At 43.4% G+C, this 27,092-nt stretch overlaps 1 protein-coding gene across 4 annotated transcripts in view; it reads right to left on the bottom strand.

Moving 5' to 3' along the window:
* DAAM1 (dishevelled associated activator of morphogenesis 1) overlaps positions 1-27,092 on the bottom strand; it is a 151,953-nt gene that overhangs the window by 72,872 nt on the left and 51,989 nt on the right. For 3 of the 4 annotated variants that reach the window (XM_053673216.1, XM_053673217.1, XM_053673214.1), the window contains exons 2-3: positions 17,771-17,989; positions 1,063-1,152 (exon numbers count right to left, since the gene is read on the bottom strand). In XM_053673216.1, the coding sequence (XP_053529191.1) occupies positions 1,063-1,152; positions 17,771-17,953 (273 nt within the window). In that variant the 5' untranslated portion in view covers positions 17,954-17,989. Of the gene's footprint in view, positions 1-1,062; positions 1,153-17,770; positions 17,990-23,503; positions 23,639-27,092 lie in introns of all 4 variants that reach the window. The other variant, XM_053673215.1, reaches the window with a different exon arrangement.

Below are 27,092 nucleotides of genomic sequence, written 5' to 3'. Positions count from 1 at the left end.
CGCAGGAGAAGGCTGCGGGGAGGGTGCATGCCAATTACTCAAGGCAGCAAAGACGGACAGAGGGGCTGACAGATAGCCATGTGGCAAATGGAGGCCCCCAAATGCATACAAGTCAGCTAAGGAAAGCCTTTCCTGATGGAGTCTGTCTTGAAAAGATACTGGATTGCTGTAGTTTGTTCTTACTTCCCTGGGCAAAAGTGAGCAATCGGAGTGTCCACTGTCTGTGGGAGAAAGGTAACCTTTCTCCTAGGTGCTAGCTCTACCCTTCCTGGTCACCCCAGACTGATTCAAGTCTCTCTTTGAACAGAAGGGAAGGGAAAATGCCTGAAGATGGCCATGGGCAGGGCTGGTTCCAAAAATGGGATGGGATTAGTCCAAGAATTCACCACAAAGTTTAAAAGATGGCAGACCGAACTCGATTGCTGGAGACACGGTCCCCAGGGTGATGCCCTGGAATAAGAGCTGTAGGGCTGCTGCTGCCAATACCCATCCTCCCCTTCTGTGAAGGTAACAGAACACCTAGCTTTTAAGTGGGGGTGACCACCCAAATAAGCGCCCCTTAGAGTGGAGGTGGGGAGGTTTTGCCTTCTTTCCCTTTCCTCCATCCTTAATGTGAGATGTGAAACGGCTGGAGAGCCACCGTGAGGACAAGGCCTTAGAGATGGCGAAATGGAGAGCTGTTAGAAGGCAGTCACAGAGGACTGTGACCTCACAGTACCAGCCCTCACCTACCCGCCCATAAACTTTTGCATGAAGAGCGAGGCAGGGCAGGGAGGCCTTGATCACTGTGTTAAGCCAGTGTTACTTTTGGTTCTCAGTTGTACAGGATTATGAGTAATGGTTACAGATACAAGGTGTGGGTGGGGGTGTCCTGTGAAATGTTGATAAAAACATCCAAGGAGTTGGCACTTTGCCAAAGGCAGCACCAAGGCCACAGCAGAATAGGTTGAGTCTTGTTTGTACATTATACACAGTTGTCTGAATTCTGGTGGTAAAATGGGAGAGCAAAAGGAATCAAAATGATAATCTCCCAGTTAACCATGTATACAATAGATATCTTACCTTTTTCTTGCTACAGTATATCTGCCACTTCTTCTCAGCTGGAAGTGCAAACATGGCTTCCCTGTGTTTGTCTGTGAGATCAAGTTCATCCTGAGAGGAAAAATAATAATTAGTATTTGATAGATTATCTGTTATCCCAGTAGAGGAAGTTATCAGCATTATCAGTGAGAGGAAAAAACCACCAACACATATTTAAATGAACTCAGAAAAGACCAAGAGGCTAAATTAAGGTGTATGTTACCACCATTAAGAAAGCACATCCCTCACACGGGGCTTGGCGCCAAGCACAGCAGAGGCGAGGCCCTGAACTTACTGAAGGGTGTGGGGAAGTGGGCTGAGCACAGACAGGGTTATCCCGAGTTACATGCACTGCTGCACAGGGTCCATTGATCAGAGAAGGTCATCAAAGCTCAAGTTGAATGGATTAAGCATATTACAGATCAGAGCTTGCTAGGGATGGCTCCACAAACACTGAATATCAGGCTGGGGCCTGAAGGACTTGGATGTGATCAGAGGAGCAGAGGAATAGGATCACAGGCTGGGATATGGTCACAGGCTTGGTGCATTTGGGGGACGCCGACCAGCCTGGCTGAAGCACTGGGATTTTAACAAGCTTCATCACATAAAAGCTTTGAGAAGGAGAGTTACTAGTTCATAGAAAGTCTTAAATACTAGACGAAGCAGTTAATTGTCTTGACCAAGGAGATCCAATGAAGGTTCTGAGCAGCGGAGTGACATCTTCATTGCCATCACCTCCACTGATACTTATTCAGTACTTCATGTACCAAGCATCATGCAGGCATTTTCTCATTTGGTTCTCATAACAACCCTAAGAGTTCCACTCATTGTTACCTACTCCTTGTAATAATAATCCCTGTTTAATACAGCTAGGGGAAATTTCGGCGGAAGACTGGGTGAGTAACTTGTTCAAGACCACACACCTGGTAAATGACGGGCTGGACTTTCAGCCCAGAGCTGTCTGACACCAGAGCCCAGACTCCTGGTCTCTCAGACCAGGGTCTGGAAACATCAATTTTACAGTGGTGTGCAGCTCAGAATGGACACTACGGGAAGGGGATTTACAAACATCCATAACTAATGAGTAACAACAGAGAGGTAATGAATATACAGTACTTAGAGGAAAGTTCTTGGCATTAAACAACTCAATCCATGGTTGGTAGGATTACTGGCCCATTACTGGAGAATCGGGCCCATTTTCATCCCTAGAGAGAAAGTTATCTAGTTGAGGGTGGTGGATTACTGGGTGTAAGTAAGATTTATAAAAAGATGCTATAAACTAATGCACAGTTATGTTTAGATTCCTGAGAAGTATAAACAAGTCCTCTCTCTGAAAGCCTTTGGTGCGTATCTGTGAGCCTGACATTTGTGGGTCCTGACTTTCTATCTCATACTCTGACCTCCATTTAGTCATCAAGTCCCAGTATTTCTGCCTTGAAAAGCCTCGTGATTTTCCCTTTGTTTCATTTCCAATGAAACCACCCAAATTTATGCCCTAATGACCTCTCCCTTGGCTTCTGGCAATAACCTCTACATGTTCCTCCTTGCCCTTCCTCCACTCCTTCCCACAGCAGGGCCAGAATTCATTAAGGAGTGAATTCCCAAACTTGAGCAAACATCAGAATCACCGAGAGGACTCCTCCCATCACTGATCGTCCAGTGTACAGGACTGAGCAGGTGGAAGGAAGTATAAGAATTTCCATTTCCATTAGGTTTCCAAGTGTTGCCGATGCTGCTGGTCTGGGCACCACAGAGCACCTGTGCTGTTTTGAGCTCCTGGTTCAAAAAACTTCATTCATCCCACAGTACCTACAAAATGAATTAACACATTTCTCAGCCTGTCGTGAAGGTCTTCCATGTATAACTCTGACTGACTTTGCCAGGCTGAAGTCCTGAAGTCCTGTCTCGTTAACACGAATACCACCAGGGCCTAGCCACTCAGGGACTGATGCATGCTGGCTTCCTGGGTAAATTCTTAATCTCATTAAACTTTTACTTCCTCCTCTCTAGGAAGGGCATATCATTTCTCTTGCAGAGCTACTGTGAGGATTAGCAACATTGACTAAGCACAGAGTAATGCCTGACAAGGGGTGGAAGTGGGGAGGGACAGCAAACTGCACTGTTGTTATTCCTCAGCATTTAAACAGAAATCCTCTTTAAGTACAAAGGCAAACAGTTAAGTCACTAAAACATACCCACATACTATTACATCTTAACCACAAAAAAGCTAGTTAAGAATGTCAACAATGAATAACCAGGGAAAGAATGATATTTACAGAAAGTTCCATTATTAGGGGACATGCTAAAAATGTTTAAATTTTGGCATGCAACTATTATATATGTTAAGTAATTATTTTTCTTCCTTCCTTTCTTTTCTAATTTCCTGTAAGTCACACCTGCTTTCACCTATTGATGAATGGGGAAAGTAATGGTGACATAAATCACTACCGAACAATTAGGATTACATTCTGGGGGGGGCTGTGGGAATCAGTTATCCAAACAGCTTGGTAATATGGCGCTTCGTTTGGGGAAAGGACTGTGATTTGTAAGAAAGTGAACATTGTTATTAACACTGCATTTTTTACTATACTGTGGTACTGTGTTTTTGCTAAGTGAGCTTGAGATGGGAAGAAATGTGAATCCTAAAGCCTAAAAATTCACAGCAAAGGGTATTAATATTACTGTATTTTGCTGTTAGAGGCAGAAAACTTCTGTGTCTTCTACTGAGACACAGAAATGACCAATTTTGAATTGAGAGAACTCAGTTGGACAAGGATTTAGAGGCAGATGGTTTCATGCAAGAAGTGAATTTCCATAAAATAAATAAAAAATTGCTATTGGGTCTCTGGATATAATTTTAGATAGCAGTAAAAAAAAATGGGAAGGAGTGAATGGATACTGATAACAGTAACAGCTAGCACACATTCTATGTGCTTAGTGTTAGTGTTTTATATGAGTTAATTTAGTTTATCCTCACAACAATCCTATTAGGCGGATAATATCACTGCATTTTCCAGGAAACTGAATTCAGAGAGATTAAATAGCTTGCTCAAGGTAACAAAGGTGGGAGAGAAACTTGAGTCCAGACTGTCTGGTTACAGAGCCCACATTCTTAACCACTAGCCTGTTCATTCTATTGATCATTCAGCAGGTAGGTAGAATCACGACACTGATGCAAATATGAAAGCACATGCTGTCTGTTAGTAGAAAGGAGGGTTTTGGTGTCAGACATCCCTGAGTTCCAGGTCTGGGTATTCCGGGTTATGCAACACTGAACAAGTGACCTAACCTCTGATTTTCAATTTCCTCACCGGAAAAATTAGAGGGACAATATATGTCTGGTAGGCATTGCAAAGATTCAGTCATGCAACCAAAAGTATTTTTTAATATTTTATTTATTTATTTTTAGAGAGGGGGGAAGGAGAAAGAGAGAGAGGGAGAGAGAGATTGATGTGTGAGAGGAATATCGACTGGTTACTTCTCGCACACCCCCAACTGGGGATCTGGTCGGCAACCCAGCTGTGCGCCTTGTCTGGGAATCAAACCACAACTTTTCGGTTCGCAGGATGGCATTCAATCCACTGAGCCACACCAGCCTGGCCCAAAAAAAGTGTTTTGAATGACTACTAAATGTCAGGCATTGTGCTAGGTACAGAGGACAAAAAGGTATCACAGAGCTCATATTCTTGAGCAGGTGGAAAGGAAGTCAAATAGTCACATGATGCTCACACAGGAAGCTTCAAGAGCCCATTTGTGGGGAAAGGTGGGTTAGTGAAGGCTGTCCCTGGGAAGTGAAGTGAGATCTGAGAAATAGCTAGGAATTAAGTAGTTTAAACAACAACAACAACAAGAAAGCAGTACAGACAATAAACAGCAGCCTCGAAGGCTACTATCAACTTTGGTCTTTATCCTAAGAGCAATCAGAGGTCACTGGCAGATTCTGAGCAGGAGACTGACATAGATTAAATTAGATAATAACTGGGAGTGCCTAGGCACAGTGCCCAGGGTGTAATAAGACCTCCACCCCTCCATTCCAAAACTGTCTCTGCTCTGACTCATTCCATTTTAATAATATGGCTGAGTCAGGCATGCAAGACTCGAAGAGATTATCACAGCCTTAGAGATCAATCAACACTTACTCGCCGTCCTACCCACTCCAGGACCAAGGCCAGACATTGTAAAGAGCACAAAGATGAATAACAGACCCTGATTTTATGGAATTTAGAATCCAGTTAGGAAGACAAGATGATGGAAGGCTTCAGCGGTACCCCCTCTTTTCAGGATAAAGCCCAAATTTCTTAGCTGGTGGGTTGAGACCCTTCATGACATGGCCTTTGCTGACCTGCCCTCCCTCCCCCCCTCCTCCTCCTACTGCAGCCTCGTTTCTGGACTTCTGATCACATGTCTGCTTGCTTAGGGGACTGGCAATTAATGCCAAGATAAAGGGAACAAATTTTTTGCCGCAATACCTTAGACTTGAATGGCCCAGCTTCATTTATTGGCCACCAAGTTTTCCTCCATTATTGGATATTTTAAAAAGCTGATTAAATGAAAATGGCTAGCAAGTGTTGAAAGGAGAAATTTTACTAAGCACCATTCCTCTTCACAGAAAGTTCAAGTTTCTGAAAAAACAACAAACAAAACCCTTCTTCTTGGAGAGGACAGTAATTATATTGTTATAAAATTATTTATAATACCTTAGAGGAAAGATATTAATTATATATATATATATATATTTTTTTTTTTTTTTTTTTAAATTAAAAAGAAAGGACCTTCAAGAGAAGCCCAGCTGTGGGAACTAAAGTTCTGGGGTTCATCCCTAACAAAGCATATTATTAAGCCCTGCTTCTAAAAGAGTCTGTACCAAGAAATCTCACCAGCCCTATGCTCTGGAGTAGGCAGGCATCTCTACTGAGAAATCTACATAAATCAGAAAACAATTCATACAGTACAAATAAATCTAAGGAAATGGACTGATTTGCTAGATAAAGCAAGGGAAGGAATTGTGAAATAATATACAATAAGGGTCTTGAAGGAGTTGAAAAAGCCCTGTGAACTGAATGGAAGTCAGGGATTATTTATAAAAGCTCCAAAGCAATATTAAAAGCATTCATTGTTTGAAAATCTACCAATATCAATAGATTTCTGTGAGCCAACAATTCCGTTTCTGGCTAACAGGAGAAATCTCCACTTCAGGAAATTCAGGATTTCTATTCCTAATGAGTTAAGCTAATTCTTTATACACATAAGCTAATTCTTTACACACATACTAATACAGTCACAGAGAGACAGGAGGAACATGTGATTAGTGCTGGGTGAACGGAGCAGGAGGAAAACGAGGAGAGGGAGAAGCTGAGACAGGCCTCTGCAGTCACCTGACAATCAACTCATTGTTTAGTGTGTGTTTGTGTTTTTGGTTGTTTGAGTTGTATGTGGATCTGTGTGTGTTCTACTTTTTAATGGCCCTTGACCATCTATCTGACTCAATGCACAGAGCTCACAGAATTTCTAACCATATCATTACTCAGACAAGGCCAACTTTTCTCCTTCAAATTAAATATAACAAGTATTTGCCCACAGCAAACAAGCGCAATTCAATTCACCCATCCTCACCCGAGCCACATGCCAAAGTTTTCCCACAGGCCCAGCAAGCAGCAACCCTCAGCTTCACCTCCCATACACCCAACACTATTATGCAGCCTGCCCTCTCTGGATTCCAGCCTCTCTGTCATTAACCCTCTCCCCTCCCATCCTACAACTCAGCGCTACCAGAGACAAGTCAGACCTTCACTCATGTGGCATGGTGACAACTACACCACCCTGAGGAAAAAGCCAGGCAAGGCAGAGAGTGGACTTAAGGGTGACGCTTTGGCAGTATGGAGAAAATGTACTATTGGGCCATGACAATTCTTTAAATTTATGAACGTCTATTCCCACCACAGCAAATGACCGTCACATCTGAGAGTCGTGAACTGCCAACGCAGCTCTTAAAATTTAACCACAATGACCCTGAGAGCAGTACTTTATCTTCCCAGTGATCATTTGGAATCTGAAAGTTAAATAAGATTTTTGTCATATTAAACAGAGGTACACTCAGTGAATTATTAGCTGCTCCCAGCCGGTCAGGAAAGACATAAATGGAAAACAAAAGAGTTTTACATTTCAAAAGGGATGTGTACACCCAGAAGACAAACCTTAAAGGTGTTTAGCCTGTAAGATTTCTGCCAACATTCTTAGTCATTTCACAAAATGCCACAACATGACTCACTACCACCTGCACAGTAATACTGTGTCCGACACACATGCCTTCCTTCAGTCTGTAAAAACAAGACCTGAGGAATCCTACAGGCAAAGGCTGACTATTTGGGGTTTCTTACTACCAGTTGTTGAGTGTTCTACACTATTTCCCTTCCAGCCTTTAATAGTAGGCAATGCAAACTATCCACATTTTGCTAGACAAAGCCTGCTGCTAATTGTAGGATTCCCATTTAGCTTCTTTGTGTTATTTCAACTAGAAACTCATTAGAGTAACTTCAACTTTTAATTAGTCTGTATCACCAGCAGTTTTCCAATAATTTAAAATAAACAGCTCTGTTCTAAATATGTGTTAAAATCATCTTCCCGTAGCTACCCAGCCGCCCCAATTTCCGGTTTTTACACCTGCAATCTAGTGTAACTTCTGTTGACGAGGCTTAATGGAGAGAAAGTCCACACCAGGTTTTCCTAATTGAATGGAGAGACTTTGTCTCCTGAGACACAGAAGCAGCTGTAAGGTGACAGACGAGAAAAGTGCGGGTGGGCAACCGTGAAGCCCAGTGAGTGCCACCCGTGTCTCCCTCCCTCAGTGATGCCAGCACTGCTCTTGTCAGCCCTTCCCACACCTGCTCAGCATTCCCTCCAGAGACTTGTTTGGCAGCTTAGGTGACATTTTTAAGTTTTAATTGGGTCACAAGACATCTAGTGCAATGAGTCTTTCCCACATTGCATCTATTTATTTTCTCATGTAGTATCTGGCAGAGAGACTTGTTACAGACAGAAAATAGTTCTTAAACATTAACATACTTATCCTTTTAATCTGCTACCCTTCAGGCCAGCAGCCCCTTTGTTACCTCCATTGTAACTGACCTCCAAGTGAGGATGAGCAAAGAGAATGACATCAGGTGATAGGGTGCAGGATGAGTGCAAGGCCCAGCCCAATTCTGTCACTACTACTTTGAGAAAAACTCGAAATACAAACCCAGCTGCTGAAACATTCAGCAGCCATTCATGCATGCATGCATGCATTCACTCACATCTTACTGAGGATCGCCTGTGCTATCCTTTGGTAATTAGTTATTCACCCATGCCATACGCGTTTACTAAGCACCTACACCCTGGGAAAGGCAATGCTCCAGGCCCTGAGAAACCTGAGGGTAAAATAACCAGATACAATGTCTGTGTGATTCTACTCACTGAAGGTGCGGGGGTGCACATTCATAGTGGATTTAACATGATGAGTGTCCCTAGGGAAATGATTGTTTAGAAGATGGCAAAGGATGGCTTACTTTTCCTTCTATATGCAAGAAATGCCCATCTCTCATGAAAACGACATATATACATATATATATTCTGAGTCAGTTTGCATTCATTTGGCTTAGTTTAGTTCTTAAATATTACATTGTGTGATGAAATAAACAATTAGCAGCTGTCGGATGTTTATAGTGGATTTATTTAATATTGGACAAGAGGGAAAATGTATCTTTTTCAGGGACCTGGAGCTCCTGTAATACCCATGAAGAAAGAGTTTTACATTCCAGAGGACTTCTGGGCACTGAAGGTGGGGGAGGAGAGGAATCTCAGTGCAGCAAATAAAAGTATTTGAGAGTTTAGAACTAAAATACACCATCCACATATTGGGCATTTACCTTCCACAAGCCAAGCAACATATATTTTGTAAAAGCAAATGATGTTTAGATGTTAAAATGTTTAGATGTGCATCAACACATATTCTTATATACAGTTATTTGTAGAAACTACCAGACTGTTCCAGCCATTACCAAAACACATTTTCAAAATTATACTTGAAAGCTTACCTGTACATACTACTTATGAAGGCCAAGTTATTCTCCTAGTCTTTTAAAACCTCTATGGTTTATATGGGGACAGGCAGAGAGTTAGAGAGCCAAGACAGTATGTTAACTGTGCAATTTGCACATGGTAGTCTGAGGCTTAAATAATCAGATTTAAACCTTAGCCAAAAACTAAGTAGGTACATGCTGCTCAGAGTCTCTTTAAGATTCATAGTAATGAAAGTCATTGAGGCCAATGAAATAGCCATGGTTTTAATAACACTATTAAGTTCAGAGACCATTTTGGAGTATCTGCATTTAAAAAAAGAAAGTTTCTTTACTCCATCTCACCACACTCCACTCCCCGCAATTTCAATCCCTGCAGTCGAAATTAAGAAGCACCCAGAAATAAACATGCTGATTGATAACACAGTATCTAACTAACATTCAGTCAAAATCTAAATTTAATGGTCTGTAGAAAGGAACAATAAAATGATCTTGGCAAAATCAGAAGTAAATTTAGGACTACAAGGAATAAACTAGTTTCGTGGTTTTACCTTAAACTTTACTGCATTTGGTTAGTGAATCAGAGGACAAGGAAGAGATATAAGGATCCATGTTGACCATCTCACTGTCTCCAAGCAGACAGGACCTCAACCAGCACAGGGAAATGTATCCGGCCCACAGGGAGGAAGGGCTACTGCTAACCCTACTTTGATTCTTAGAAGTCATGCAACGTTCTATGCAAAAGTGCAACAGATATAAGTAAGCAAAACCACCTATATCAGTATCACCCTGTATCACAGCCATCAGTTGTTCTCGGGGCCAAAGTAATCTATTGCACGTACAAAGTTCTGGGTTTGGGATCATTTTTTTTCTCATCCTTAGACTGACTGGACACTGGCAGCAGCTCACGTCTACTTCACAGGAATTTAGCACTGAACATACTCAAGCCTGTATCTACATTCCCACTTCCCTTGGTGATATGCAGCATATTTTCACGCTGTTCTAAGTATTTTTCTTTGTACTCATTGAGTCAATTTATCCAAAAATGCTAGTGTTAAGGGAGGAGCTACTCAATATTTTTTCTCTTCTCTGGCAACTAATCATGTCCTTTACCTAACTGTAATTTTCTCCTTTGAACTCTGTAAGTTTTTATAATTTTTAACCTCATGGAAACAGGGCAATTTTAATAGCAATTCCTTTGTGAAACCCTGATTTTTGGCTTCCAGACAACTGAATACTTTGAGATTGTTCTAGATATATCTTTGAAGTCTTTATGTACTCTGACTTCTTCTGCTTAATTACTCTGAATAATCCTTTACATTCTAATTATGAAACTGATTAAAATTTTTACTCCTTTTAACCAGTTTCCTCTTTCTTCTGATAGAAATAAAAAAGAATAAAAAAATTTTCTATCAGACGAAAAAACAAATCAAATATTCTTGCTACCCAATGTTTTCATCTTTCTTGGAGGCAGGGAACTGAATAATAATAGCTCCTGTATGAAACTTTCTGTTCTTAGTCATGGTCTCGGTATAAATGGCTAGTTTTAAAAATAAAGAGATAAAAAAATGTTGAAACTTTTCATCAATTCTGGTAAAGGTGGAAGAATTTTATTATTAAAATGAGTTTAAAATAGCCCTAGTAATGAAAAAAATTATACTGACATCCTGAGAAGATAGGTTACAATTCACGTGGCTAAAATTTATACACTGGCAAGTCCACGAGACTAATCTGGATTCCTGCAGCGCCTTTCATACCAAAGTGACTTCGGACAGTATTGAAAAATGAAGAGATTACTGATGTAGGTCCCCAAGGGAATTCACTTGGCACATTCTACCTTGACTGTGAATTTGTCTAATTCTGATACATTGACTAACTTCTCTCATTCCTTCTATCTTCATTTTTCAAATTCTATGCTGGTTACTAATGTTCAGGATGTCCTCAGTACTTAATTAAACTGACCTACAGTAAGTAATTATGTTTATGAAGATACATATCTTCCCATCATCCTATGGTATCCATCATTACAGGCCTCCTCACTGAGACTGTAACTTTTGTTGACAACCCTCGGTAGTATAAATGGCAGTTTCATGATCAGTAATGTTAAATTTCGCAGCAAGTTTCTCTGCAATATTTTACATTTCCTGGGAGGCACAACACTGTACATTATCTCAAAATATTAGACTCACTGGCCAACCAAATGAAAAACTGAGCACTGGGTTGGAGAAATGGTAGATTAACAACAACAAAAACAATAGAAAATGGAATTGGTAACATTTCAGGCTTAGGAAAACTTGGGTGCACACTGCCTATTATTTCCAACTAGGTAAAAACTCACAGTGATGTACACTACTAGAAATGAAAGCTTTCCTCTAATAAGTCGGTAAAACTGATTCCAGGTACACAAACTGTGTGTGCGCTGTAAGACACGAGATGTACTACAGTACGCTTCAAAAATAATAACCAGGCTTGTCTTAAACATGGTTTCTCACCTAAAATCTCACCAGGAAAAGCAGGGGGACATTTTGCATGTTTCACAAGGCAAAAGAGGACAGGAAACCTGAGAGCGGATATCAATTCCAAGGTCACCGTTTCCATAAAATATTCTGTAGGAAACCCTTGGTCCATCAATTCTTGGGGTATGCAAGAGCCTAGGCAATGAGTAGAAAGGGGGAAGGAGGCTTCCAGTAATTTTATTTCAAAATTAAGGTAGCCAAGAGGTATGAACTGCAACAAGAAGGCATTTTACCTCAACTGAATTCAAAAGAAGACATACTCAAACCCGACTCAGGGATTTATAACACCTTTTGCTAAACTTACCGAAACCTCACAGAGACCACAAAGAGCAATCATTACGTTTTGTAAATATAACCAGGTAGCCAAATACTTTGGTATATTTAGTTCACTGAAAGAAAAAAAAAAGCAGAGGTATTTTCCTCTGGTTTAGAAAATATCTGAGATATATGTGTAATGCACAATACAGCCACGCCCACCCCCCTTTCCAGGCTTGGCTCCCAGAACCCCCAGTGCTCACAGACGCCTATTTCATGCTCCATCTGTATGAACCTTCAGTTCCTTAAGCTTTCCACCCTTTCTGTCACCTCCCAGCACTCGCACATGCTCTTTTCACTGTCTGCAACACTCTTTTCCCTTTTCTTTGCCTCAATAATCCTTGTTTTTCATGTCTTATATTCAATGTCACTTCCTCCAGGAAGCTTTTCAAGGACCTTCACACTGGGTTAGGTACCTGTGGGGCTTAGGGACAGAGATCAGTAAACAGCACCTTCCTTCCCCAGCAAGTCTGGAGTTATCTGAGAGCTAAGCTAAGGAATCAGCAAATGGAAATGACAAGTTGGGAGAACTCAACTTTCATTTGCAGACAAGTGGGCTTGCTGAGATTTCAATGCCGAATTAGCCATCTACCCACCAATCATAAGGATAGCTGAACAGCTGCAGAACTCCCCAAAGGGAGCTCATCCTCTGAAATATAGCACCAAGGGTCACAGAACAGGTATTTTCTGAAAGCAGGTTAATTTGCAGAGAAATAGAGAACAGGAGAAAAACTGAGCTTTGCATATTCCAAAGAGGAGATGCAAGGGACGCTGGCAATGTTATCCTCAGCACGAGAGCTAAGGGTGAAAGAAACACGACCTGTGAGTGGAACTTCCTCCTTGTAAAAAAATGAAAATAAAGGTTATTTGCCCACAAAACATATTGCTTGAGCACAGCCCATCTCATAGCAGTTGGTCACACTGGGTAAGACTGTGTGTTTAGTTATCCACTTCCCTCCTAGACCTTGAGCCCCTCAAAGCAATTAAGGGCCGTGTCTGTTTTGCTTTCCAGTTACTTCAGGGACTGGGCCAGAGTGGGCACTTAACACAGACACATATAGGTTAAAAGAATTTGTCTATCAAATAATGACACATTCTGCTGTTCAGTTCCAAAGAAATCTCCTACTACTAACACTGAGATGGAAAAGTTACTTGAGCAAATACCGTGTATAGAGTTGTCATGCCTAGGACTCTTCAAATAGGTTGGTGGGAATAACCTAAGACCTTTAAAGGCCTGCAGACAGTTTAGGGAGATCAAAAATATGAACATTAAAATGGCAATAAATACATATCTATCATCAATTGAATCTAAAAGACAAATAAATGAACAAGCAGAACGGAAACAGAATCAGATATAGAGAACTGTTTTGAGAGTTGCCAGATAGGAGGGGGGTTGGGGGGATGGGAGAAAAAGGTGGAGGGATTAAGAAGTACAGATTGGTAGTTACAGAACAGTCATGGGGATGTAAGTAAAGTATAGCACAGGGAATACAGTCAGCAATAGTCTAATAACTATACATGGTGTCAGATGGGTGTGAGATTTACCAGGGTGATCACTTACTACGTTATGTAATGGCTAATCACTAGGGTGTGCACGTGAAACTAATATAATATTGTATGTAAGCTGTAATTGGAAATAAAAAGAAATTTTTTAAATAAAAAAGTGAATCAACCACATCAATAATAATAATAATAATAATGATGATAGGCTGCAGCAAAGACAAGACTTTAGCTGACTCGCACTTTATGGCAACAGTGCTAGGTCTCAGGTTGGTTATGTTCCTGATTTGTGGGGAAGGTAATAAGGGAAGAAAGGATTGACACTCAAAGGCATAAGATACATGGTTAGCAGAGATTACACAAACTCTCAAGAACTGGCAAATATGTGAAGAAACTGAAACCCTTGTACACTGTTGGCGGGAACGTAAAATGATGCAGCCACTTTGGGAAACCATCTGGCAGTTCCTCAAAAGTTAAACACAGTGTTGCCAGATGAATCAGAAATTCTACTCTTAGGTGCTGGTATACATCCATGAGAACTGAAAATGTACTTCCACACAAAAACTGGTATATGAATGTTTATAGCAGCATTATTCATAGTAACGACTGACAGCAACCCAAATGTCCATCAGTGACAAATGGACAGACACAATGTGGTATATCCATACACTGGAATATTATTGGACAATAAAAAGAAGTGAAGTGCTGGTCCATGCAATAACATGAATGCACCCCGAGAACACTTAAGCTAAGTGAAAGAAGCCGGTCACAAATGACCACATACGACCACACATCCTATGATTTCATTTCTATGAAATGCTCAGAATGGGCAATTCACAGAAACAGAGAGCAGACGAGAAGTTGCCAGGGGTTGGTAGGGTTGGGGAGAAGTGTGGAGTGATGGCACATGGGTAAGGGAGTTGCTTTGGGGGAGGTGACAAAAATGTTCTAAAATTTATTGTACTGATGGTTGCAAAGTTCTGTGAATATAATAAAAGCCAGTGAATAGTACACTTTAAATAGATGAATTATATGGTACATGAATTTTTATCTCAACGAAGTTGTTATCTTTAAAAAAATATGCGGGTGTGGGAAGGGGACCTCCAGAAACCACTAGAGTTCCTGAAACTGGGATGATGCAGCTTCTTCTGCTGTGACAGGGAGCCTGCTGGGGCACCAGGCACTCCTCGCTGCCCGCCTTCGTTAAAGATTCACACGGCTGACCTCCCCTTCGGGCTTGCTTTATTTATGAGATGATAAGGTTGCAGTAAGCTCTTCTGAAAGCAACCTATTTGGTATCACTTTTTAAAACATCAAGTGGGTGACTCATGAGACAAGGCCCAGGAAACTACCCTACAACAACCAGCTCTGATGAGATGCTTTCCAACAGATACAAGCTGGGACTCACATTGGCTTGCTCATGGCAGGCAGATTAGCTTTCAAGAAAAGGAAAAGTGTGGGATATTTATTTGCTAGGGTGTTGTGCCTAGAAAATACCTGCATTACCTCCCTGCACTAGGATGTGGGATGTACAGCACCTACTAGGTGCCAGCCCTTTAAAAGAAGTTACCGGCTTTAATCTTCGTACCAACCCTACAGGAGAGAAAGTATTATCCCCATTTTATAGACAAGAAAAAAAACTTGGAGTCCGACAGAAGCAGTCTCAAATGATGTCACTCTGGGGTGCAGAGTGGCCTGACTCCAAAGGCCATGCCCTCTCGCTGCCCCACGTGGCCTCCCTCTCCTGTGAACTGGCAGAGGCGGAACTGCTGCGGCGACTACTCAGGAGGAGCCGGGGCAGAGGTTTCCGGTGGCTCTGAGTCCACCTCCCTTGTCCCAGGACACCCTTGGCAGTTGCAGAGATTTGTGGTCTAAGTCCCTAAAATCAGAAGTAGACAAAAATTCATCCCTCACTCACCAGGACAGATACAAACCTCAAGATAATTTGTTTTCCAATGGTTTCAGCTTCAAGTTCTGGTCTGGCATTGGCTTTTTTAACAACTAACAGCTGTAGGCAATTTTCACACAGAATAAAGACATCGACAAGGCAGAACGTGGAATTTTCTCCCTTATGCACACAGAACAATGAGCTGTTTTCGAGATGGACACGGCGCTGCCACCGCACAGCCCGTGGCTCGGGACTCATCTTCGGAGGATGACAGAATATGATTGAAAGGACAAGGGACGCAGATGCTTTGAGGGCACTAGCTCTGCCCACCGCCTCCATGACCACCGAGGAGGTCTTCATCTATCAGCAATATCCATCTCCTTAGGGTGACTTTTGGTTGTAACATGCTTTAAGTGGGAAATAAAACCAAGCCTGTCAATCCATCACCGCTGCCTGTCTTGGTAGCCATCATGGCAGATGATCCAATGCCCCTCCCTAGGAGAAAATTATGGGTCCTCCACCCGCACCAATGACCTCAGGCTTGGCCGTGTGACTTATGGCACCAATCTTTACCGAAGGATGATGCGTCCTTGTCCTGTGAACTCAGGAGTGGCCACGGGCTATGCCTTGGCCAAAGAAATGTGGGCAGAAGAGACATGTCATTTCCAAGCACAAGCTCAGAGCCTGCTAGCAGTTGGCCATGTCTTGCTTTCCTCTTCCACCAGGGCTGGGCCCTGGCGAGCAGACAGGGAGGAGCAGAACCACAGCTGACCCACACCGGTTACTTCTGCAGCTGTAACCACTGAGGTTTTGCTATCACAGGAAAAACTGGCTTACCGTGACTAAGATAGTCATTAACACCGGTCCCCTCCACTTCCCTTCTCACCTTCAACTGGCGCTCCTCCCACCTCACTTCCTCCAGAAAGTTGCCCTGCACCACCCTCCTCATCACTGTGTTTGCCATCACATTTCCACACACTGATGCATAACTGGGGTGTGCCTCTTTTTTGGGTGGCATTATCCCTTTCTGGGTCCCCTTTGCTACTGAAACTGTCAGCTCTTTTGGAGCAGATTCTAGTTTTCTAGCTTGAACCTCCTGGCTAACACCAAGAACAGAGTTCTGTAGCAGTGAAGATGGCAGAGGGCAGAGATGTCTGGAACACTAAAATATTCAGTCCCATAAAGTAGAAACATACTGCCAAGAGTCATCTCTTCTGTCTGCCAATGAGTTAACCTACTCAGGAGCCCAGAACTCAAACAGCAGCTTCACAGTACTCCCTTATCCTGGCTTATCTTGTAGGAAAAGCTGAGAGGTGAATTCTGTCTAGAAGCACTGAAGTGACACGGATCAGTTCAGATAATACCCCTGGAGGGCGGTGACACAGCCCACCTTACTCAGAGGCAGCCATGCGAAACAACAGCGCTCCCTAGTATCCGCTGAACAATACACACTGTCTGAGTAGAACCAACCCCATGACACAACGCCAGGGGCGACCAAGGCGGGCAGAGTACTCATGTAACCGGTAACTGGGCATTGGGCCATTACACTAGTTGTTATTCTCATTTATATATTACATCAAATTAGAAGGAAGTATTATTTTTCCCCCACTTTACAGAAGACAGGCTCGAAAAAGTCATATGCTTTTTCCATACTTATACGGATGATAAACTCGGAGCAGTAATTTGAACGATGGTCTTCCTAATCTCCATGCCAGTGCCTTAATATCCTCTAGCAACATGGAATGGAAAGAAGCACTGCTTTGGCGGTACTTGAGAAGCTAAGCTGAAGAAAACCCTTACACCTCTTGGTGAATGGGACTTACACCAGAGGCATCTCTCCTTCCAGTATAGTGGATTCTAAAATATGATAGCATCTATGAAAAGTTTCCCACAACAGTTATTATTACAATCCTATCATTAGTCTAAATAATTACACTATACTTCAGTAATAATGTCTTTCATCAAAGGGTCAAGAACAGGAGGGGTAGTATGACTAATTTTTAGAAAGACATTAGTACTGTGCACTGGAAGTGGGGGGTGGAGGAAGTATGGGGGACCCCCAGGAGGTATGAGGCGGATGAGGGAATCGTCTACGCCCACAGTACAGACTCTGGTTGGGATGGAGAGGAACTGGGAAGGGCAACTTAGGAGGCAGTGCTGCCACGTATTTGAAGACCTAAAGGTTTAAATCGCTCCACTTAAAGCACTGGCAAGGCCCTCTGGTGTAGTGATGCTGCCTTCCTCCTTCCTGCTTTGTCCACGGGCTCAGTGCCGGCAGTGCAGCTCAGACAAAAGGGACAGATAGGGGTCACTGCATTGAAGCAGGGCAAGCCCATGGCTACCCAAACCAACCATGCACATTCTGTCCTCTCCCTCCCAGCTCCCACCCACCGCCAGGATGGGAACCTGGGACTTACCACCAGTTCACTGAACATGACGTCCAGCTCCTCCACAGGGGGCATGGGTAATGCTGGCTCCATGGTCTGAAGGGCAAAGTTGCTATCATTTCGCAGCCGATACGTGATTTCCGGGTGATCATTATTCCGGAAACAGCAAAAGATGAATGAAATCCCCCGTCCACCTCTCTTCCTTGGGGCCATGGCTGAATTCTGTTCTATTTCTTGAGTGACTACACTCTGCAAAAATAGGACATGACATCGTTAAGAATGCAAAGTGAATAAGTGATTTTTTGAAAAACCAGACCAATTCAAGAAAGAGCCCCCTGCTCTGGAGGTCCCGGCAGTGCCCTGCAGAGCATAGAGAGAGTAACCCCAGGGGCTCTGGAGTCCAGTTGGGCACAGTGCACGTGTCCTACTCATATGTTCAATGTTTCCTATGACCAGCTGCTGAGCAAACGGTACAACCCAGTCAGTCTATCCCACAGCAGACGCTGCCATCACATTGGGCCACGGCTGTTCTTTGTGCCGTACATGCTCTTTCCTACCATCGCATGCTGTCGTTGTTCCCCTTGTATGAATGGCCTTCTCTTTCTTGCCCCAGATCTCCAACTCATCCTCTATAGTTCAATTCTAATTCCCCCTTCTCTGCCTTCCCCAAGCACGATTAATAATATATGTGCTAAGCAGCGATGGCATATCTATCCATTCCAGCGTACGTCGCCTTCTAAGTTTTTTAGGAGTGGGTCTTCCTGTTAGACTGTGATAAGTCAAATGGAGGGGAGGGAGCTACATATTAAGCACCTTGGGGCCCTGCACAGTGCCAGGAAGAGGAGGCACTCAGTTAATGTTGATCGTGTTAAATAATTTAAATTTATAACAAAGGAAGAGTGACTCAACATGAGATAGAATGGTCAGAGATTTCCAAACATAAAAGAGAAAATGAGTTCACTAATACAGAGATGGTTAAATAAATCAGAGCGTATTCACACAATAGAATACTTTGCACTCATTAAAAAGAACTGGCATCTGTGTATCTAGATATGAAAAATGTTCAATATGCTATATAATATATGTGCCATGTACTAGAGAATTACATGTTTTAAAGCATGTATAAATATATGTAAGAAAGTGTTAACTAGCAATAACATCCAAAATAAAAATAGGGAATTGGAGAACTATTCACTGTATACCCTTTTTACTATATACCCTTTTCAACTTGAGTTATTACCATTAAAACATTTTTAATGATTGCATATTTTTTAAAGTTACAACTGTATGTATTGCCTTGCAAAGATACTATCCTGTCCAGTGAAAAAAGAAAAACTTAATGTGTTTATATATAAATGCATAGCAAAAGGCCTGGAAAGATACATAACAAATTCCTAACTGAGAGAAAAAGGCAAAAAAAGAAAACATTCTTTTGGAAAAGCAAATTTGTGTATAACTTTTGTAGATTTTCGATTTTTAAAGAGAGATGGAGTAGGAAGAAAAATGAAAAAAGGCAGGGTGTGAACTGGCCCATCATGAGTTGTATCTGCAGAGGAGGAGAAATGCATCTGTGTGGGGAAGACAGAGCAAGGACTCACAAAAGTGCAAATTTTGGGGAGAAGCTACGGGGAGTCAGACTGGAGAGGGGTGCCAGTGTGGAGACACTGCAGCCCTGCCTGAGGAGCCTGTACTTATCCCACAGGCAACAGGCAGTTAAATTTAGAAGCCTCTCCTACTCTTCTCTGAAAGAGAGAGAGAGAGAGAACGAGCAAATGTGATTGGGTCTTGACCACTCTCATTTTTTAGAGCTGTGGGCAGGTGACCTTGCTGGAGAAACTACCGTGAATGCAGAGCGCCCTCCCGGAGAGCAGACTGCAGGTAATCAGACGACACAGCCAGTGCCACGTCCTGACAGTGTCAGCATGCCCTGACACGGGGCTACCACCACTGCAGGCACGTCTGAAAGGGAATGGAGGCCCAAGGGGCAGGCAGAGGCCTGCAACCACCCTTGAACTGACTTCAGTGCTGATATCCAGAAACAAGAACAGTGCTGTGTCATCCCCAAGGTTATTTAAAACCCGTGGGTAGCTGCTATAAGGAGACACAGGAAAGGACTTCCTATGCCTGCGAATGGGACAGGTGGAAAGGAGAAGTTCCTGGTTCTGTGTCTTTAGACTAGACTGACTAGTCTGCTAGAAATGCCTGAGGTGTAGGTACCCCACTATTAGATGGGAGATGGTGGAGAGATTAGGGATTTTCATTAGGTCAACTTCTCATTCCAGCTTCAATTCCAGCCTCTCTGCTTTTATCCATTTTGGATCTTGAATTATTACTTAGTAATCTTATTTTACAGAAAACCTTCTGTGGCTACTCACTGTAATTATAAGAATAATGCAAAGGCCACCCAACAGCATCCAGGGTCCCCATGCTGGCCCCTGCCTGCCTCTCCACCTCACGGATGGAACGTTCTTTGTATGAGTCACTGCACTTCAACTACACTGGCTGTGCTGGCTCCTACCTCAGGGCCTCTGGACCAGCCATGCCCTTCAATGGCATATTCTGGCCTGCACCTGTGCATAGCCAATTTTTTCCTATCATTGCGACCTCAGCATAAATTTCCCTATTTCAGAACACATCTCGAACTATCCTCAGTAGCGCTCCTTCCATGCTCCAGTCACTCTTGATCCTTTTAGCCTGTGTGTTCCTCATGGCCACCACTATTCAAAGTCATCCTGTTTGATTATTATTTCACAGGGAAGGGGCCTTGCATATATCATTCATCACTGTGTCCCCAGCTCCTGACAGTACACGGAGACACATGTAGTAACCTACTCAATGCAATGTGGTCTGGGCCCTCATAGCATTTTGTGACCCCAGGACGCACGACCAACAGAGTGCTTTGCGATCTGGGTCTTTCTCCTCCCGTTGAACAGTCAACGCCAAAAGGAAATGCCCACCACGAGTGCTGAATCGTGCCTTACACGTGCAGGAGTAGCACCGAAGCACTTGGGAAATGAATGAAAAGACAACTGCTTGATTTTTTGAAATGTATTTAGAAAGACAACTGCTTTACTTCTGCATTTTGCAAGTTGTTTCACTTAAACCCAAGTTATACTGTGTTCTGGATGTACTGAGGGTGGGCACAGAGGAAACGTTAAGAGCTAACAATCAATCCAAAGCATTTTTTAAGTCTTAAAAATGTCAATAGTTCTATAAACCAACAGATATGAGAGTCTTGGCTGGTTTCTAAGATATGTAATAAGACACAGAGCCTAGTACATTTAAGAAACTAATTGAAATCATTTTAATGAGGACAAAATATTGCCTTAACAGGTGATTTGTGTTCAAAAGCCTTAGTAAAGCTCAAAGGCCAAGTATGATGCCGGTTTCTCTGTGGAACCCCAAATACAAGGTCCTCTTTCAAACAAAAACTTAAACTATAGATGATGGCAAAGACTTGAGATTTCTACCAAGCACCCATTTTTAATATACACATCTGGAACTCCACTGTTCAGGGCCAAGTCTCCTAGACATAGACCAAAACAGGAAGCAAAAGTAATCATTCCACTTGACCTCCTCAGTGACAGTAGACATGTCTAGCCAGTTAACTGCCCTAGCACTTCACTAATGAGATATCCCAGCAACTGCCCGTGTGCGTGACTTTAGTAAGTGCATTCGCAACCATCGCATCCATTCCATCATCCCCATTTCACATGAGACTTCAGAGGGCACTTGGGAGGAGGCAGAGCAATTAGGAAAATCAAGCCTCTTTGAGAGAGGCTTGATTTGCTGGTAAAGGCAAAGAGATGTTTATTCAGAGGAGCCTAATTCATTGGGAGTGGGGCGGGGAAGCTTGGCAGAGGTCAGGAAACCTGCTTGCTTAATAGGCTGGAATCCGTCCCCACCCTCTCCAGCCTCAAGGTCACCACATCAGTTCAGCCTACCCGTCTCTGCCTCTCCCTTTGGAATCTCTGCAACAGCTTCTTAACTCTTCCCCCTGACCCTTGACTCCAGACTAGAGGTTGGCAGATCTTTTCTGCAAAGGGCCAGATAACTAATATTTCCAGCTCTGCAGGCCATTAAATCTCCATCACAATTAATCAACTCTACCATTTTATCATGAAAGCAGCCACAGGCATCTGTTATCGTGGGCATGCCCGTGGGTCACTGAAACTTTACTTATGGATTCTGAAATTAGAATTTCACATAATGGCATGTCACAAAATATTCTTTTTGCTGTACCATTTGCTGTACCATTTAAAAATGTGAAAACCATTCTTTGCTCGTGAACCACAAAGAAACAGGTGGAGTGCCTACGTGAGCCCAGGGGTTGAGGGCCCAAAGTTGCCCTAGTCCATCATATTCACCCATTTAATTCATGAAGCCAAATGCTGATCAAATACCAATTATATGTTAAGCACTGGGATAGGTACTTAGGAAAGACAGATGAAAATGAGATAGCATAACTCAGAGGGCTTATTTACTCTGGAGAAGGCAGAAAAAAATCAGGTGAACTAAAACAAGTTTTGATTTTGGTTAGTGTTACAGGGAATGCAAGAAGAAAGTGAAAAGCTGCTGGTAACGGTGGTGGATGGTACGATCAGGGAAGGCCTCTCCAGGAGGGGCATTTAAACTGAGGCCGACTGGGTAAATGGACCAGCCCTGCCAATGTCAGGGAAGAAGATTCCACGCAGGAAGGAGGGTGCACAGAAGCCAGAAGCAGGTGGGGAACTTGGCACATGTGAGTCAGGGTGGGAAGACCCCCTCACTCAGTGTGGCTGGGGCACAGTGAGTAACAGGAGAGGGCGGGGGGCCCAGACCCCAGGGTTGTTTGCACCAGAGTGAGGGGTCTGGGACTTACTCTCAGCACGTCCTCAATCTGACTGTGCCAATCAGCTCTGCACTGTCTCCTGGATAGAGTCCCACCTTCCAGCCTGGAGCACAGTGCCCTCAGTGGACCAGCCCTTACCTACTTTATTCTCTGCCCATGTGTCCTGACACCCTGAATACTGTGTGCCCACCTGCCCCCCGGCCCCCACACACGCCTGAGCATGCAGTCATCAGATTATAGCAGGGGTCACACTTCTGAGCCCACAGCCTGGCAGTCCCCTCAGCCTCAGGTGCTCTTTTCCTTCTTAACCTGACCACCTTCCACCCACCGTTAAAGACCCACTCAATTCTGCTGCATTTATGAACCTTAAGTTTCCCAGAGATGGTCACACATTTCTTTCCACAACCCTAGTGGTACATACATAGTTGAATGCATTGTTGTCATTTAAAAAAATCATATCTGCTTCATGCCACTAGACTATGAGATTCCGAGACAGGGGCCACGCTTCATTCGGTCCCTGGCACAGAGCTTATTCTCAGTAAATGTTTGTTGACTGCAAGGGCATAAATGCCCAAGTGAACAAATGATCTCACCCCTGAGCTTCAGGGTTGTGTGACTGCATATTCTTCCCACAGTTGCCTGTAGATCTGTTTTTCACAACTGCCAAAACACTGGAGGCCAATCAGATCGCCAAGTGTTCTTTAGCCACTGAGCCTTCTGACACTGACAGTAATCTCGCAAACAGACTTCATCCTTCGGGTATCTGCACCTTCTCTTGACAGAGGAATTTCTTCTGGCTGAACTAGCTGGTGCCTGTTTTTTCCACCCATCTTCGAGTAAGCTCTTTTGGAAACAGACCCACTAAGAGAATCTCTGAGACATTTCCCCACTCCTTACATCCAGTGAACACTGCCCAAGACGTGGTCACTTACTCCGCTGTCATAGCTGAGCCTCCTCAATCCACAGGCCAGATGCAGCATTTGGTGCTTGAGAAATAGATGAAGATGGCCCACAGATTAGAGATCACAGCCTTGCAGAACATTCAGGGAGCAGTGAAGTTGGTCCTTCTGTCCAGCAAAGAGGAAATTCACAGTTACTGAAACTAGGAGCCTACATTTCCACATCTTGGGCCCCTTTTAATCAGCTCAGCCTGAAGGAAAGGACTAATTCACCATGACAACTGGGCCCTCAACCAGAAGACTTCTTCTAATCTCAGCTTCTGGCATTGTTGCAGAGGGGGAAAGTCACTTCTGGGACGTCCAAAATGCAATCCATCTGCCACATTACAGATGACTATTGCTATGCTGTGCACCAGGAAGCAATTAGAAAGCTACTTAAGATTCTGAAGCAGGTGCATTTTGCTTAGCAAAGAATAAGAAATTTAATCCATCTGTGGCCTCGCTCAAAGTCAGAGTCATTTGTACTGTCTTTAACAAAACAAACAGGACTCTCAATGTGGTAACAGTCAAAAAAAAAAATAAATGAAAGCCAAACTTAAGGAATGTACATGATGATAATCACGATGATAAAAAACACTGAAGAATAACTTACAGTCCACGAGAAAACCCCCCTTAACATCTTCCTCTGATAATGCCAAGTCATAACACTTGTGGGATACGGACAGTTTGTTTTCCACAAAGCAACACATGATCAGTCCCCAATCTGTGGGGGAAGCCTAAAGGTCATGTAGACAAAGTAGACCTGCATTGATCTACACATCATTTAAACTGGTTCATCAGAGACTTCTGCCGTACATTTATCAGATGGCAGTCCAAACAGAGAAATACGCTCACTGGCTAAGTCGCCAAGGTTTTCCTCGTCACGAAGGTGGTTACACAGGAAACAACAACTTAGATGCTGGCAGAGAGGAAAGCAGGGGAGACTCTGAGCTCCCCAGCCACCAAGTTGGTTCGACAACTGATTTTCTGCATGTATTTTTAGAGTACAGAGGGGATCACGTATGTCATGGCCAATTTCTATTATTTTAATCAAGACGGACAGTAATTCACCAATTATAATTTCAACACGAAAATACTGTCATTGTTTCTTTATTATAAATGGTCTCTGGAGTTACTGAAACAATGTCACGGACATAAAAGACGGACAAGAGAAAATTTACGCTGTAGGAGCAACTAGAACACTTGGAGAACTCTCCGTTTTAATGGCCATACCTATTGTTTTCAGAGCTGCAGTTTACTCCACGTTTTTCATTTTCCTAAGGGCCCTGACATGCAATTTGGGCTTCAACAACGCGATAACATTAACCCAAATTCTCTTATCGCAAAGAATGTGAAAGGGAAAAAATTGCTTTGCTTCTTTCCTTGGCCATCTCACTCCCCTCTCACATTCCTCATGTCTGCTTTCATTTCCCAAGTAAACTAGATGCCAAATACTATTTGGAGCGTTAAAAAAAAAAAAATCATGAGATACAGTCTAAAGGTTGTAGGAGAAACATTTGAAAGGGGATGTGTTTTCCCTGCAAGTTTCAACATCATCGCCATCAGGAAACGGGAAGGGTGTTTCTCAGTAAGCGTGTCCAATGTAGGGACAGCCCTCCCCATGTACTTGGTCCCAAAAGGATGTTCTACTAGAGCACTTCTTGGAGGGCATGCCCCTGAAAATACACCCAGCAGTCAGTCCTGTCAGCCCAGTGACTTTTCTGATACAAGAAGAAGACAATGCAGGCACCCCACCATCCACGAGAAAACCCAAAGCCAAGCATTCGAAAAGGCCCCGGCACCCTGAAAACACATTTGCTGCCCAGCCTAAAGCAGAGCAGCGGAAGCAAGGCCACTCCCCCGTGTCCTCCCTGCATCAGTGCAGGGAGAGGGGTGCAAGTGGAAGCCAGAGCCAATCCCCTACCTCCCCCACATCCTCCCCAGATAAGGGAGGAAGGAACTCCAGTGAAGTCTACGCACACCATCACGCCAGATCCAGCCTCAGCCAGCACTTAATTAACAGTTGTTCTCCAAGCCTAAGTCATACACTCCTGCCAAAAACACCCTCTCCCTCATGTAAAGAGCAAAGGAGGAGACCTCTAGGTTTCACCCTAAACAGCTGGCAATGACTGTTCTGTCATGACTCAATACTTTAACCATGGGTTTAGGGCATAAATCCCTAAAGCCAATATAACACAGTTCTTGAGTGAGGAAGTTCGTGCTGTTCACGTGACAGAAACCAGTCTGGAAGCCAGGACATCTCGTCTTGATCATCCGGGAGAAGAGCCAAACCCGAAGTGTCATTGGAGCTCCCCACCGAAGAATGCAGAGCCTTGCCAGGGAGCCTGTGCCCTTGGGCCTGCTGACCTGGGGCCGGTCTGTGAGTTAAGTCAATAAACAAATTTAAGCTGAAACTGAAAGAAATGCAAATCATAATCCCCTTTTGGGTTTCTATCTTCATTGCCTGTAAGGGCTCCACTCAGACTGTACAAAGATGAAGTTCAGTAGGAGGGTTACACAAACATAGGAAGCTACAATTCGAGTCACATCAAAGCTCTCATTCTTCCAAGAGGTCAACTTTTGTTCTTTAAGAAGCTGGTAAAAAGAAAAGAAAAGAAAAAGAATGCAACTGTTTTGTTGTTGTTTCATACTACTTTATTGAGGGGGGTTCCCCTTTCACTCTTCAGTAGATTTTATGTATTTCTCAGATGCTTCTTCATTTATTAGTTCATCTAGTTCTGTAGGCTTACTCAGTGGTATCTTGATCAGCCAACTATCTTTGTAAAATGATTGGTTGAGAAGTCCTGGGTTTTCTGCAAAAGCTTCATTAATTCCAGTTACTTTTCCTGATAGAGGAAAAGAGAGTTCACTGGTAGCTTTCACACTTCCCAAAGCACCAAACTCATCTTTGTTCAATTTTGTCCCAATTTCAGGCAGACTGTGGTAAACAACATCTCCTAAAGCTTGCTGTGCAAAATTGCTGACTTCCACTGTTCCCATACCAATTTTCTGTTGTTATTCATTCATGTTTCTCTGTGAATTCATGAACCCAGCGCAGACTGGGGCTGGGGCACAGCGCCCAGACAGCGTTCGCCCTCGGGCCCCAGCGCTGCCCCTCGGTGCAAGGCCGCAGCCCGCAGCCCTCGGCACCATGTTAGCAGGGGTGCGGGCAGCCTCCCGAAGAAGGCAGGTATTTCAAAAAGGACACGAGAATAAAACATCACAGTCGCAAGGGCGGCATTTGTATACGGCAAGACACCAGTAATCACCTGCACTCTGTACGCACTGGTCCTCTGCTGACCCCACAGAAATAGCCCCCAAAGTCAGCCTTCACCACTACAGGTAATGTGAGGTCTCTTAAAATGTCTCCCCACCACGATCCCTACACTGTAGGCATTTTAGGTTTCAGACCTTCCCCCACAACCAGCCAACCTTTGGGTGCCATCCACACAGAAAATGCAACTTATTAAAAGGCATGGCCCCCCAAAAAATACATCATTAGGCATTTTTGGAACCTTCTCACAACTGAAATAATTCTGGCAAGTCCTGAGAGAGAAGAGGTTGGACAGTCATATACTTGGTT

This window comes from Artibeus jamaicensis, unplaced genomic scaffold (assembly GCF_021234435.1).
Source record: "Artibeus jamaicensis isolate MK-2021 breed Jamaican fruit bat unplaced genomic scaffold, CSHL_Jam_final contig_851, whole genome shotgun sequence".
Classification (NCBI taxonomy): Eukaryota; Metazoa; Chordata; class Mammalia; order Chiroptera; family Phyllostomidae; genus Artibeus; species Artibeus jamaicensis.
The sequence above is the reverse complement of the archived record's forward strand: the minus strand, read 5'-3'. Positions and strand labels throughout refer to the sequence as shown.